The sequence below is a fragment of the Chiloscyllium punctatum genome, chromosome 9 (genome assembly GCF_047496795.1).
Source record: "Chiloscyllium punctatum isolate Juve2018m chromosome 9, sChiPun1.3, whole genome shotgun sequence".
NCBI classification, from domain to species: Eukaryota; Metazoa; Chordata; class Chondrichthyes; order Orectolobiformes; family Hemiscylliidae; genus Chiloscyllium; species Chiloscyllium punctatum.
The window spans coordinates 49886647-49901075 of record NC_092747.1 but is presented as its reverse complement, the minus strand read 5'-3'; the positions used below and the strand labels follow the sequence as shown (position 1 = coordinate 49901075).

The window sequence follows — 14429 nt, the reverse complement described above, 5'->3', positions numbered from 1 at the left end:
TGTTTTCCAAAATTTCCAGCACATTAACTTCATCAATCTCGATCCGGCCAAGACTGTATCCCAGCTCCTCTAAGTTTTCATTCACAACAAATTCCCTTTCCTAAGCAAAATACTCATTTAGGCCTTCCCTTATCTGCTCAGACCCCACGCACAAGTTCCCTCCGCTATCCTTGATCAGCCTTACCTTCTCGGTGAGCATTCTCTTATTCCTCATGTATGAGGAAAATGCCTTTGGGTTCTCCCTAATCCTTCTTGCTAAGCCTTTTTCAAGGCCCCTTCTGGCTCTCCTCAGTCCATTTCTGAGCTCCCTTCTAGCAAGCCTGTAATCTTCTAAAGCTGGGCTAGATCCTTGCTTCTTCCACCTTACGCAAGTTGCCTTCTTCCTTTTGACGAGAAGCTCCTCTGTTCTCATCATCCAAGGTTCCTTAAATCTTACCCCTTCTTACTGGTCTCAGAGGAACAAATTTGTGCATCACTTGCAACAACTGCTCCTTAAATAGTCTCATGTCTGCTGTGCCCTTTCTGTGGAACAACTGCTCCCAGTCTGTACTTCCCAACTCCTGTCTGATAGCGTCATAATTTCCTTTTCCCCAATTAAATATCTTCCCTCGGAAACTGCTCCTTTCCCTCTCCAAGGCTATGCTAAATGTGAGGCAGTTGTGATCACTTTCACCAAAGTGCTTTCCCACCACAAGATCTGACACCTGTCCTGGCTCGTTGTCGAGCATGAAATCCAAAATGGCCTCTCCCCTAGTCAGTCTGTCTACATCCTGAGTAAGGAAACCCTCCTGAACACACCTGACAAAAACGGCTCCATCCAAACCATCTGCACTTACGAGGTTCCAGTCGATATTGGGAAAGTTGAAATCATCCATAACAATAACCCTGCTACTTCTGCACTTTTCCAGAATCTGCCCGCCTATGAGTTCTTCAATCTCTCTGCTGCTATTAGGTGGTCTGTAGAAAACCCCCAATGAGGTGGCTGTTTTCTTGCTGTTCCTAATTTCCACCCATACTGACTCAGTAGACAACTTCCTCAACAACCTTCGTTTCTGTAGCTGTGATGCACTCTGATTAGTAATGCTACACCCCCTCCTCTTTTTCCACCCTCCCTGTTCTTTTTAAACGTTCTAAACCCTGGAACATCAAGCAACCGTTCCTGCCTGTGAAACCAACGTCTCCGTTATGGCCACAACATCGTAGCCCCAAGTACTGATCCATGCTCTAAGTTTGCCACTCTTATTTCAGACACTCCTTGCCTTAAAAGCAGACATACTTTACCCAATCCCTTTGTTTCATCGCATAAGAAACCTTTCTGATAGATTCATTACATTTTGCCATCTGCAACTGACCCTAGGCTGGGACTTTTTTCCCTGGAATGTTGGATGCCGAGGGGTGACATTATAGAAGTTTGTAAGATCATGAAGGGCATGGAAAAGGGGCATAGATTTAAGGTGAGAGGGAAAAAAATGTAAAAAGGACCTAAGGGGTACCTTTTTCATGAAGAGGGTGGTGTGCATATAGAACAAAATGCCAGAGGAAGTGGTTGAGGTTGCTACAATTACAACTTTTAAAAGACATCTGGGATGGGTACATGAATAGGAAGGGTTTAGAGGGATATGGGCCAAATGCTGGTAAACAAGACCAGATCAAATTGGGATATCTGGTCAATGCGGACAGGTTGAACCAAAGGGTCTGTTTCTGTGCTGTATGACTCTCTGACTATATACTATGCAAGAGTAATTTCATGCATCACTCACAATTTCTCCATACGGTATCTGGTTTGACCATTGTTTGATGAACAATTCTTGTCTGCAGGTCTGTGAAATGTCTTCACTTCCTCATCAGAACTCAGTTTTTAAGATGATAACACTCAGAACGTCTGTCTGACTCAGCTTCAATGTGAGCTGTTTGTGCCAACTTAATGGATCTGTTTCTTCAGCCTCATTTAATGAAGACATGCCAAACATTTCTTTGAATTATCTTTAAAGTGTGTTCTGGTCACCTTAACATCTGGAAGAGGAGGAGGAGCACAGCACAGCACTGCCTTGAGCTCATTCCACAAGTTTCTCCTTTAAATTAAACCCTTAGATTGCCCTTAAAATCAAATAATACTAATTACTTTAGGGGCCTCCTTCTCTGAACCTCTGCACGATTATATTTATAAAGTATAAATCCGAAAGGCTTTATAAACTCTAAGCAATAAGAAGATAGTATACTAACCAACCTTACTTACCCAATCAGCGGTTTCCTCTTGTCCCGTGTCACATTTTGGCACTCTTACCGGACTGCTTCAGGATGCACTTCTCAGAATTCCAGAATCTAGAGAATTTGGGAAGGTGGAGTCATAGCATCATACTGCACAGAAACAGACCCTTTGGTCCAACTCATCCAAGCCAACCATGTTTCCCAAACTAAATTTGCCCCACTTGCTGCATTTGGTCCATACCCCTCTAAACCTTTCCTATTTATGCATCTATCCAATCTCTTTTACATGTAACTGGACCTACATCTACCTCTTCCTCCAGTAGTTCATTCCACATTCAAACCACTCAAAAAATTGCCCTCATGTCCCTTTTAACTCTTTCTCCTCTCACATTAAAAGTATACCTCCTAGTATTGAACTTCCTCCACCCTAGGGGAAAGATCCTCGCTCTTCACCTTACCTATGCCCCTCAACATTTTAGAAGGTCATTCCTCAACTTCCTGTGCTCCCAGCCTTTACATCCTATTTTTATAACTCAAACCCTCTGTTCCTGGCAAAATCCTGGTAAATCTTTTCTGAACCCTCCAATTTAGTGATGTCCTTCCTATTGCAGGAATCCCAGATTCATGTTCTGGTCAGTACATCTTAAATATATTTTGTTAGCTGTGGCTTAGGTAATCACCAATGCATTGACTATCTCAATAGCCACCTCCTTCAATATTGACCATCAACCCTGAGGACTTGTCAACTTTTAGCCCTATTAATTTCTACAGTACAATCTTCCTACTGATGTTAATTTCCTTCAACTTCTCATTCTTCTCAGTCACTTGGATCTTCAGTTCTGGGAGATTTCTAGTATCTTCCTCAGTGAAAACAGATACAAAACAATCATTTGACTTCTCTATCAGTTCTCTATTCCCCATTACAAATCCTCCTGATTCTTCCAGTAATGAACCCATCTTTGTTTTAGCCAAATATCTCCTTTTTCCACCTACGGAAGATATTACAGTCCATTTTAATATGTCTTGCTAGATTTTGTTCTCACATTTTTGATCAGTTTCTTGGACCATCTTTGTTGTACTCTAAAGACTTCCCAATCCTCAGAATTACTGCTATATGCAGAACCTGCTTAGAATCTGATACAATCTTGAACTTTGTTAGCCATGGTTGACTGACATTTTGTTCTGGAAGGAATGCATAGTTGTTATGAGTCATGTAATAGTTCTTTAAAGACTATCCATTGCATACATGTACAGTCATGTTTTTCTATGAGTCTTCCTAATCTTCCTCAATTAATTTGTGCCTCATGCTTTTATCATTTCCCTTATTTAACACTGTTGCTTCAGAATGAATGACCTCACTTTCAAACATAATGTCAAATTGCCCATATTATAATGCTCCACATTACACCACTATTTGGTGGCCTTTAAATAATTCAAGCTAATGTCTGCTGCCCTTTGCTGTATCTTAGATCTACCCAAACACATTGTACGCATTATTCTTCCCATCTGAGATTCTCCCTTACCATTATCCCTTGTACTGATCCTTACTTCCTTTCCCTTCTTGACTGTCCTTCCAAAATGTCAAATATTCTTGAGTATTCAATTCCCAGTCCTGGTCATAATGCAGAACTGTCGCTCAAATAGCAATTAATTCATATCCATGTATCTCTATCTCTTTCTCCTCTGACCCAAATTCTAATATTGACACAAATCCCCAGTTACTCACACTGTCTCAAACTCCAGTAAAGTCTCCGTCATTCTGACCATGCAAATTGCTCTCTCCTGATTGTAGGAAGATGAATTAGTTATGTCACATATACATGCTCAAATGGTATCACTGCAGGAATGATAAAGAGGAGCAAGGGCATCTATTGGCAAGAGTAGTGGAGGGTGACAGAGAAGAGGAGTGAAGTGGAAGGAGAGGTAGGCAGTTCTCAAAGCAACCTCCTACAATTCAATTAGTAAACACAGAAATATTGTGACAATTAAGACATTGTTTTCTCATTATTAGGTTAGTACGACCAGTTAGGAAGTATACGGTAATCTGTAGAAATAACTTAATGTGGACTGACAGGAATCAGTAGCAATAAAATAACGTTCTCATTGGTTGAGCCCAAACTAACAGACTCAAATGGAAACAGAGACTCAAGACTGATGAAAAATCATTTGAATGAACAGAATCAAAGCAGCTGGAGTTCACTAGTGTTAATTCCTAAACTGGATGGATCACCTAGATTCTATTGTTACAACACAGGGAAAGCCCTCTACTAATTTAAGCAAGCAACACAGAAAAGATTCATCCCATGCTGTAATCTGTTAAAATTCGAGAGGCAAAGAACTATCCCAAAAGTCACTATTTAAAGTAAAAATTACCAACTTTTTTTATGTCTACCAGAAATTAATTAACTAACAACTATTTACAACTCCTTTTTCTAAACATATCTTTTACCTTCCCCTCTATAATACTGGTCCAATAAAAATCCCGATTACAATTTACAAAAATAAAAACCAGTCAGTTTTGCCGAGTGTCCTCTGTAGATTTTCCTCTTTCTTCTTAGGGATTCTGCTTCACAGATCTTTGATCAATAAGGGTACCTTTTAAGAGAAGATCTTTCCGCACGCAGTTTCTGTACTTGTTGGTGCTGGCTGCTCTTTGCCGCTGTGGCTCACTGTTCAAAATGTCTGATATTTATACCCCAAAACATCTAATCATTTCAATGATTTACTGTTGTCAAAACATTATTTTTTCAAACTCGATTGGATTTGGTAACTTGGGGCATAATTTAGACTGATTGGCCAAATTCAAATTTGTTTTTGTACCCTAGCAACACAACTTTTAGCTGTATCAACCAAATGTTACATTGTTACCTTGTTCCGGACTCTCTGTGCTTCTCAAAGTCTTTGCTAGCTTTTCAACTGTCTTAAAGGTACAGTACTCCTACATCTTCATAACACGATACAGACTACAGAAAGGTAAATTCAATCGTGAAAACAGATTCATAACCCAATTGCACAGTTAGAAGACTGAATAGATATGGTCGGCAGTGCATAATTTCTTTTTAAGATTGATGTATTGTTGGGGTACTGGCAAGTGCCATTAACATTAAGGACTAAGGAGATATCTGCTACTTCATACCAATATCGTTGAATTCCTCTCCCTCACATCATTGTAGCAGTACCATCAACAGAAAAAAAAAGCAGCTCACCTCAGCAGGCAGTAACTAATATTAAATCTTTGTGGCATCTCACACTTCTCAACACTTTTTATAAACTATCCAGATCATGATGAAAGCAAGTTCAAAAACCCATTTCACATGACCTTATACCTGCACCTACTCAGGGAATTGGTTATACATATTCTCAGCAAATGTTGATCACTGTTTCCCTTATTGTCTATTTTAGGAGAGACCCTCATCACTGCATGGAGACCAATCATGTTTATCTACTACCATTTAATATTTGTTTTTCTGATCAGATTTACTCTCCAGAAAAGTAGCACACCACCGCCACAAATTTCATCCATCCTGGTTCTAAATTCTTAGCATTCATTCAAATAATCCATTGATTGAGGAAGGATGTAATTGCATTGGAGGCAGTTCAGAGAAGGGTCATGAGATTGATTCCAGGGATGAAAGCAATGTGGAGAGATTGAGCAGTTCAGGCCAGTACTTAAGAGTTTAGAAGGATGACAGGAGATCTAATTGAGGTTTTTAACATGCTAAAGGGGATTGACAAAAATTGATGTGGAGAGAATGTTTCCTCTTTTGGGGCAATCTAGAATGAGAGGTGATTGTTTTAGGCGAAGGGGTGGCTGACTTAAAACAGAGATGAGGAAGAACTTACTTTCTCACACTGTCATGAATCTGAGAAATTCACTCACTAGAGTGTGGTGGATGTCAGGAAACTGAATAGAGTTAAGGAATAGATAGTGTTTTCAAATTAGTCTAGGGTAGAAAGTTTATGGAAAGCAGCCAGGAAACTGGAGTTGAGGCCGAGATGAGATCAGCTGTGATCATATTAAATGGTGGAACAGGCTCGAGGAGCTGAATTGTCTACTCCTGTACCAATTTCTTAGGTCCTTAATCCTTTTTTTTTGTTCAGCTGTTTGTAGAATTGCATGTAGCAATACAAGCAGCACTCAAGAAACACTAACAAAAGTTGAAAAGTAGATTTGAGTAATGATTTGGAGAATCATTGAAACTTACAGAAGACTACCATTTGGCCTGTTGTGCCTGTGCTTGTTCTATGAAACAGCAGGTATGTTTAGTTCCACCCGATTTCTTCCCTGTAACTTGCAAGTTCTTCATTCTCAAGTACCTGTGCAACTCCCTTCTAAAATTACAAATAGAATCAGCTTCCACCATCTTTTTAGATAGTATTCCAGATCTGGACAATATTCCAGCTGTGATATAATAAGCATTATAAACAACTGAAACAAGTTGTCTTTGCTCCTGTATTCAAATCCTCTTAAGTCGTGCAACATTTTGGTTTTCATTCCAAATTGCTTGCTGCATCTGCACACAAGCTTTCAGTAACTTATGAAGGAAACCTAAGTCTATTTGGATATCAATACTTTTCAATCTCTCACCATTCAAGAAATAACTACTTCCTTCCTCTTATCAAAGTGGGTAATCTCACATTATGTTTTATCTGCGATGTTCTTGCCCATTCACTCAACCTGCCTAAATCCCCTTGAAGTCTCTTTGCATCTTGTTTACAATCCTCATTTCCAACATGTTTTTTAATCATTTGCAAACATGAAAATATGAATGATCCTCAGGTGCAAATCACTGATATGGTATGTGAACAGTTGGGCCCAAGCACTGATCCTTGGACTGGTCATAGCCCGATTACCCAAGAATGACCCATTTATTCAATACTCTCCACTTTGCCTGTTAACCAATCCTACATCCACATCAGTAGGTTAGCATCAACTCCATGCACTTAATTCTGTTTCCTAACTTTCTGCGAGACACCTTATCAAAAGTCTTCCAAAAATCCAAATACATCACATTCACCCGCTCACCTTGATTCACTCTGCTAAACATCCTCAAAAGCCTCATCAGGTTTGTCAAACATGATTTCCCGTTTATACATCCATGTTGACCCTGTCCAATTAGACTACTTTCAAAATATTAAGTAATCATATGCTTTATAATAGATTCTGTAAAACCCCTACCACCGATGTCAAGCTAACAGACACTTATAGTTTGATGCTTTCTCTCTCCTTCCTAAAACAGGGTTATGTTTGGAACCTGTCACAATCCCATCTATGATATCCTAAAGGCCAAACGTATCCTCAGTATTATATACTACTTTGACAGAATTTGTATCATCTATGGATATTATAATACTGCTCCCTGCTCTGGAGTCTAGATCATTTTATAAAACATCAAGAATAAAAGATCCAAAAAGACATTTGAATGAACATTAGCAAACCAGACTGATTCCTGTGTTCCCAATGATGGGGAGTCCAGATCTAGGGGTCACAAGTCTATGAATAAGGGCTAAACCATTAGGATTGAGGTAATGAGAATTTTTTTCAGAGAAATTTGCTATCAGAGAAAGTAGTCAAGGCCAAAACATTGTATGATTTCAAGAAGGAGTTGGATATAGAACTTGCAGCTAAGGAGATCAAAGGATATGGGTGAAAAGTGGGAACAGGCTATTGAATTGGATGATCAGCCATGATCACAAAGAATGGTGCAGCAGGCTGGAAGGGCTGAATGGCCCACTCTGACTCCTACTTCCTATGTTTCTGACAACCTCATAAGGAATAGCCAATCACCTAACAGTATTTGCTTCCTTGTTACTGAACCCAGTTCAAATATTAGTAAAAGGCTTAATAAATTTATGATTATTGGTTCATGTCAATCCCAGGACCCAAATCTAAGAAGACAGTTTGCCATTTTGATCAGTAGACTTGATTTGCTTTCCTTTATTGGTCAGAGCATTGAGTATAGGAGTTGGGAGGTCATGTTGCAGTTGTACAGGACATTGGTTAGGCCACATTTGGAATATTGTGTACAATTCTGGTCTCCCTTCAATCGGAAGGACGTTGTGAAACTTCAAAGGGTTTAGAAAAGACTTACAAGGATGTTGCCATGGTTGGCGGGTTTGAGCTATAAGAAGAGGCTGAATAGGCTGGAGGTTGCTTTCTATGGAGCATCAGAGGTTGAGGGGTAACCTTTCAGCGGTTTACAAAATCATGAGCATGGATAGGATAAATAGACAAGGTCTTTTCCCTGCAGTGGGGGAGTCCAGAACTAGAGGGCACAGGTTTAGGGTGAGAGGGGAAAGATTTAAAAGGAACCTAAGGGGTAACTTTTTCAGGCAAAGGGTGGTGCGTGTATGGAATGGGCTGCCAAGGGAAGTGGTGGAGGCTGGTACAATTACAATATTTAAAAGGCATCTGGATTGGTATATGAATAGGAAGGGTTTAGAGGGATATGGGCCAAGTGCTGGCAAATGGGTCTAGATTAAGTTAGGATATCTGGTTGGTATGACGAGTTGGACTGAAGTGTCTGTTTCTGTGCTTTAAATCTCTATGACTCCACTATCTCATCCAATGAGATTTTACAGTAACAGTATAATTTAAAAGCTCCTGAAAACAGGTTATCAGAATTATATTTTAGATACATGACATGCTGGATACTGATAAATGATCATGTACAAAGGGGAATAACTACTTACAAAAAAATTGATATCCCATTTCAGTTAAAGAAATGAAATATGATACTTTTGGAAATCTAGATAGCACCAATAGTCACAGTGGGAAATAAACTTTAGAAAATGTCAAATTTATGATTATGTTAGAATGATGTTAATTGTAATGACCCTAACTGGGATCAATATGCACAGCAAACATTACTTGGGACTTCTTTGGTCTTTATGATTCAGTGGATAAGTTCACTGTATAGAGTAACATAAGACATGCCGCCATTCTGTTTCTCACTAGTCTATCTCAAGAATAACATAGGATGATCAATACATTAAGGGTGTGACAATCCATTATATAGAACATACAATTATGTATCATAAAATAATCCCTTACATTCACTACATAAATTATAGTTTACACACAGTTCTATTGGGAAGGATTACACCAGGCGCATCGTTTATCAGGAGAGAAGATTTGCCTTCCAGCAGTCCTACATCAATCAAAATGAAAATTTTTTTTTAACAGCATGGATTAATTTTAAAGTAGATTTGCACATGTGATGGTATAATGAGATTTATCCTCAGAGTTTAAATATCTCTTACAAATAAGAGTGCCTCCTGAGCATTTAAGAGAAGCTGTGAAGCAGTAGGGACAAATTTAAAATAAAACTTTATTTAATTCTCAATACTAATATTCACTATAGCCAATTTCAAATCATTTCATGGTCCATTATCAAAATGAAGCAAATGATACTTTAAGAATTAACTGCAAATAGATATAAACAAACTTACAGTCGAGTGTCAAACTCTGCACGTATTCTGATATTCTCCGTATGATACGGCTGCTTTCATGACAACAGGATATGAAGACAATTCCATTTGCTTGTGATAACAATAACCTTGAAGTACTTTTTAATATCCAAAATACTGATGAATATTGAGCAATGTGGTGCTTTACAGAAATAGTGCACAGCTGAAAGCTGATGAGTGTAATTACAACAGTAACTGAGTTTCCATCCAGGCGTATGAAAGTGTGGACAATGAATTTCATTTTTTTAAAATCATCTGAAGTTATGAAGCTAAATGTTTATACTAGTATTTTCAGGTTTCTCATCTCAATGGTTGAGGCATTTTACAATAATAACATAGCAAAAGATTCACTGTGGTTGAAATCTATGTTTCATAAGCTTACAATCATCACTGTGTGTGTGTTTTGGGTATTAGTTGGCTGCACAACACACTTACATGGAGTTTTGTTCATTGTCAATAATTTAAGGAAGACACATATGAACAAGGAGTAGGAGTAGACTTTTTGGTCTCTCTACCGGCTCTGCAATTCAATAAGATCATGGTTGAACTGATTGAGGCCTCAACTCCATATGGTTGTTTACCTCCAAATATCACTTGCTGGGGAAGAATCTATTTACTTTTGCATTAAAACGCCCCCACCTCCATCACATTCTTTGGACGTTTTTACAAATACTCAACTCTGAAAGAACTAAAACTGAAATAGGACTCGCCTTGTTTTGGCAGTGTCCCTTAGTTCTAGTTTCCCACAAGAGAAAACGTTGTTTCAGTATCTGTCCTGTTAATATCTGGAAGGATCCTCTATATGTTTTGATAATATCACCTTTCATTCTTCTGAACTCAAATGGTTAAAGGCCCAAACTGCCCAATGTGTCCAATCTGGCCTAATAGAATAACATGATCATTCCAGTAATTAGTCAGGCAAGCCTTCTCTGAACTGCTTTCAGCATGTTTACATGTTTTCTTAAGTTGGACAGTATTCCAGATGCAGCCTCAACAATGCTCTATACAACTGGAGCAAAACATCTCTACTTCTATATTCCATCTTTCTTGCAGTAAATAAATAACATGTGAAGTGTTCCCAGTGTTGGTGATGAAATTTCACCATTGTTTACATATCAAATTTTATTTGCTTACATAAACATTAACTGAAATAATGACTTTTAATCTCAAAGTCCAGAATGAATGAAAATTACAGTATCCAACAGCAAGCATCAAGATATCATTGTTTCTGGATTTTCTATTTATAGTACAAAATAATACCAATTTGTAATTAATTTTAGTACAAAATTCAGATCTAACTGCTTACTTTGTCTTCTCAATATTCAATTAAAAAAATTGAAATTAGTCATTATTTCCAAACTTCCATGATCTTCTTGGAAAAACATTTGGAGAAGTTCCATTGTCCAATGCCAGGTTTCAGCAATCTATAGCCATTTTTCTACGATAGGTAGCATTATTGCTTATTTTTGGTACAGTCGTATGGCTTCCACCAATGTGAGAACTGGAGCACTTTCTTCCTCTGATCATCAAAACTTTCTCTGATTTTCTTCCTCCAACGCCGAGGCTCCAGGTCTAACATGCCTCCAACTATTTCCTTTAAAGAAATTTAAAAGAAGTCAATGTTTCTTCTGTGAACCTTTTGGCATCCTAAACCAGTTGCATAAATTTTTTTACATTTGGTCACGGTCAACTTCCTCCTTCTCTTTTAAGATGCTCAATGAGTGTGCCTGGAGTTGACATGCACTGCCCCCATCTGCCAGTTAGAAAGTAATTAGTATCATTTTAAACTTACCCTTTACAATGACTGCAATTTTAAAAATCTTATTAGCATTGAGGTGTCCTATTCTGTTCTTGTTAGCTTTGGTCTTTACAATTATATTGCCTTCACTTGCTCAACTAACCCATCCTTTTAGATTCAGTGTGCTCGGGAACAGCTTGCACACACATCCAGCTGTTTCGCTATGGCGGCATATCACTCAAGCACATTGGATCACACTCACTAACACAAGTCTCTTTCTTGAAGGACAATATAACATAAACAGATGAAGCAATACCGAACGAGTGAAGGACAGGCACAATTGTATCTCCTTGTCTCCATGGATGTGATGGTGCTGGCAATCATGACCAGATCCAGGGCTGAAACCTGTTTATACCTAACACACTTTCTCAAATTGTGCTTCCAACACAGCTGTATTCAATTCACAGACATTTACAGCCCAGCAAGAGGCCATTTGGCCCATCAATTTTACTTGCAGCTATAGTCAAATCACTGACAATTGTTTTATGTTTAGTTGAAAAACCTGGGATGTATCTCATCTAGGGAGCCATTCTGTTCAATTTACTTCCAAGATCTGTGCATGGCAGAGTTTTTGGATACAGAAGCTAATGCACGGGCACTTGGATCAGCAAACACAGAACCTTCCTGTTACTGAAACTAAGGGTCTCTGCATAAAAAGAAACCATCACCCATTTAAGACAGATGAAGCAAAGACCACGTATTTGATTTACTTATTTTTGGATAAAGAGTGAAAAAAATAAAAGCTTGGCTTTAAATCAAAGAGACCATGCAAAGAGATGGAGGCAGTTATGAAAATCATTATCGGAGCACATTGTGAGCTATGATCAATGTTGCAATTTTCCTGGAACAGTGAGAGCAAAAGCAGACATCAAAGTGTTAATGGATTCTAACTAGGGACAACAGCTTGACAACATTTTGATTGGCTCCTGAAGTGGTGACCCTGGTTTGTGTGGGGCTAGTGCAACTGAGGACCACCTGCCTGCAAAGCAAAAGAAGCAAACTCTCTCTCTCACTCTTCTGCAGAGGAAACAGTAAAAACCAAAAAGACTGCAGATGCTGTAAATCAGAAGCAAAAATAGAAATTGTTGCAAAAGGTCAGCAGGTCTGGCAGCATATGTGGAGAGAAATCAGAGTTAACATTTCGCATTGAATGACCCTTCCTCAGAACTCCGTTACCAGTAATCGTCAGCTGTCTTCCACTCAGCTTTCCCTGTAAAACCTCTGTTGAAGAAGCAATAAAACAACTTCAAAGACTGAGAAAGGATGAATTCTCAAACAATAGAAGAGAGCATCACCATACAAACAACCGCGTGACATCAGTAAATGACTAAAATAAAGAGTGCATCTTCAGACACTGCTGGAGGATTTACATTGCACATGCACAACCTTCTGCTCATGTTCACTTTGTGAAAAAGGCTGCCAATGATAAAACATGACAGTGACCAAATAAGCAATCAGAATGGTTAGCAGATAAGAGTTACAAGTTTGCAATTCCTATTTCCTTTTTGCTAACAGTTTAGGACAATTTGTTCATAATAAACAGTTATCTTCCTGTTAAGTAGAAAAACCGGGTGAGAGTTGTCTTTTAACCAAAGTTTCTCACTCAGGTAAATTGGGAACTTTGGATAGTTTGACAAAATCTGTTCACATTTGTGACAGCTATGAGAAAGTGGGGTTGAATTTTTTGTGCACCTACCTCAATGAGTTGTGACAATGAGGAAGTTTTTTTCTCACAGAGGGTCAAGAGTCTTTAGGACTCAACAGGCACTGGAAGCAGAGCTTTTATAGAGTTACAGTCACACAGCATGGAAACAGTCCAGCCAGTCCACACCAACCATGTTCCTAAACTAAACTAGTACGATTTTCCTACATCTGGCCCATATCGCTCCAAACCTTTCCAATTCATAAACTTATCCAAATTTCTCTTAGACATTGTAACTCTACCTATATCCACTATTTCCTTTGGCAGTTCATCCCAAAAACGAATCACTCTGTGTAAAAAAGATGCCCCTCATGTCCTTTTTAAAATCTTTCTCCTCTCACCTTGTAAATATGCCCCCTAGTTTTGAACTCCTCCACCCAAAGGGATAAACAACCCTGGTCATTCACCTTATCTATGTCTCTCATGATTTAATAAGTCTTTGTAAGGTAACCCCTCAACCTCCTAAGCTCTAGAGAAATTAGTCCTAACCGTTCCAATTTTTATGTCTTAAACCCTCCATTCCTGGCAAAATTCTGGTAAATCTTTTCTGAACTTTCTTCAGTTTCATAATATCCTTCCTAGCGTGGAGTGACCAGAACTACACACAGTACTACAGGCAGAAGCAAATAGATTCTTGATAAGCAAGGGGTGAAAGGTTATTAGGGCATAGGTGAGAATGTGGAGTTAGACTAATCAGATCAGCTATGATATTATTGAATTATTGATATTATTATGTCTGAACAGATAATGCAAGCCAAGAAATGGGGCGTAGTCGAACACCTCTGTTCTTGCAGCCAAATAATAGTTATCTCATGGCATGACAATGTGCTAAATATGAAAGTACACTAATATGCAGGGATGCACACCCTGTTTACCCTCAGGCAACTCTTAGTCATATGTGCCAAATAGATGATTGCATTCCCATCATTCCCCAAGATGGCTTGCCCTATGGCAAATTTGTTTGCAAGTGAGACCTCAAGTCGACTAAGATTGGAGTTGACACATGGCAAGTTCTTGCTGTATATTGGAGTACCCAGAAACAAGCAGTCAGGAAGGTGCAAAAAAAGCAAAGGACAAAAGGAGTGACCAGAGGGAAGAAAAGAGAGCTTGGCAGAAGGAAAAAACAAACAAACTTGAGTCAACCTCTGGCCGTAATCACTCATCTGTGTCAGCTTAGAAGCCACCATTCACAAACTGACCCCTAAAGACACAACTGAAGATGTTCATTTCAGAAACGAGAATACAGATGAC

General features: G+C 38.8%; 1 protein-coding gene across 5 annotated transcripts in view; it reads right to left on the bottom strand.

The window, feature by feature from the left end:
* Positions 1 to 9519: 9519 nt before the first annotated feature.
* The window catches only part of cwf19l2 (CWF19 like cell cycle control factor 2), a 144988-nt gene continuing 140078 nt past the window's right edge, over positions 9520 to 14429 (bottom strand). For all 5 annotated transcript variants that reach the window (XM_072577483.1, XM_072577486.1, XM_072577485.1 and 2 more), the window contains one exon: positions 9520 to 11272. In XM_072577483.1, coding sequence (XP_072433584.1) covers positions 11132 to 11272 — 141 coding nt within the window. In that variant the 3' untranslated portion in view covers positions 9520 to 11131. The remainder of the gene's footprint in view (positions 11273 to 14429) is intronic.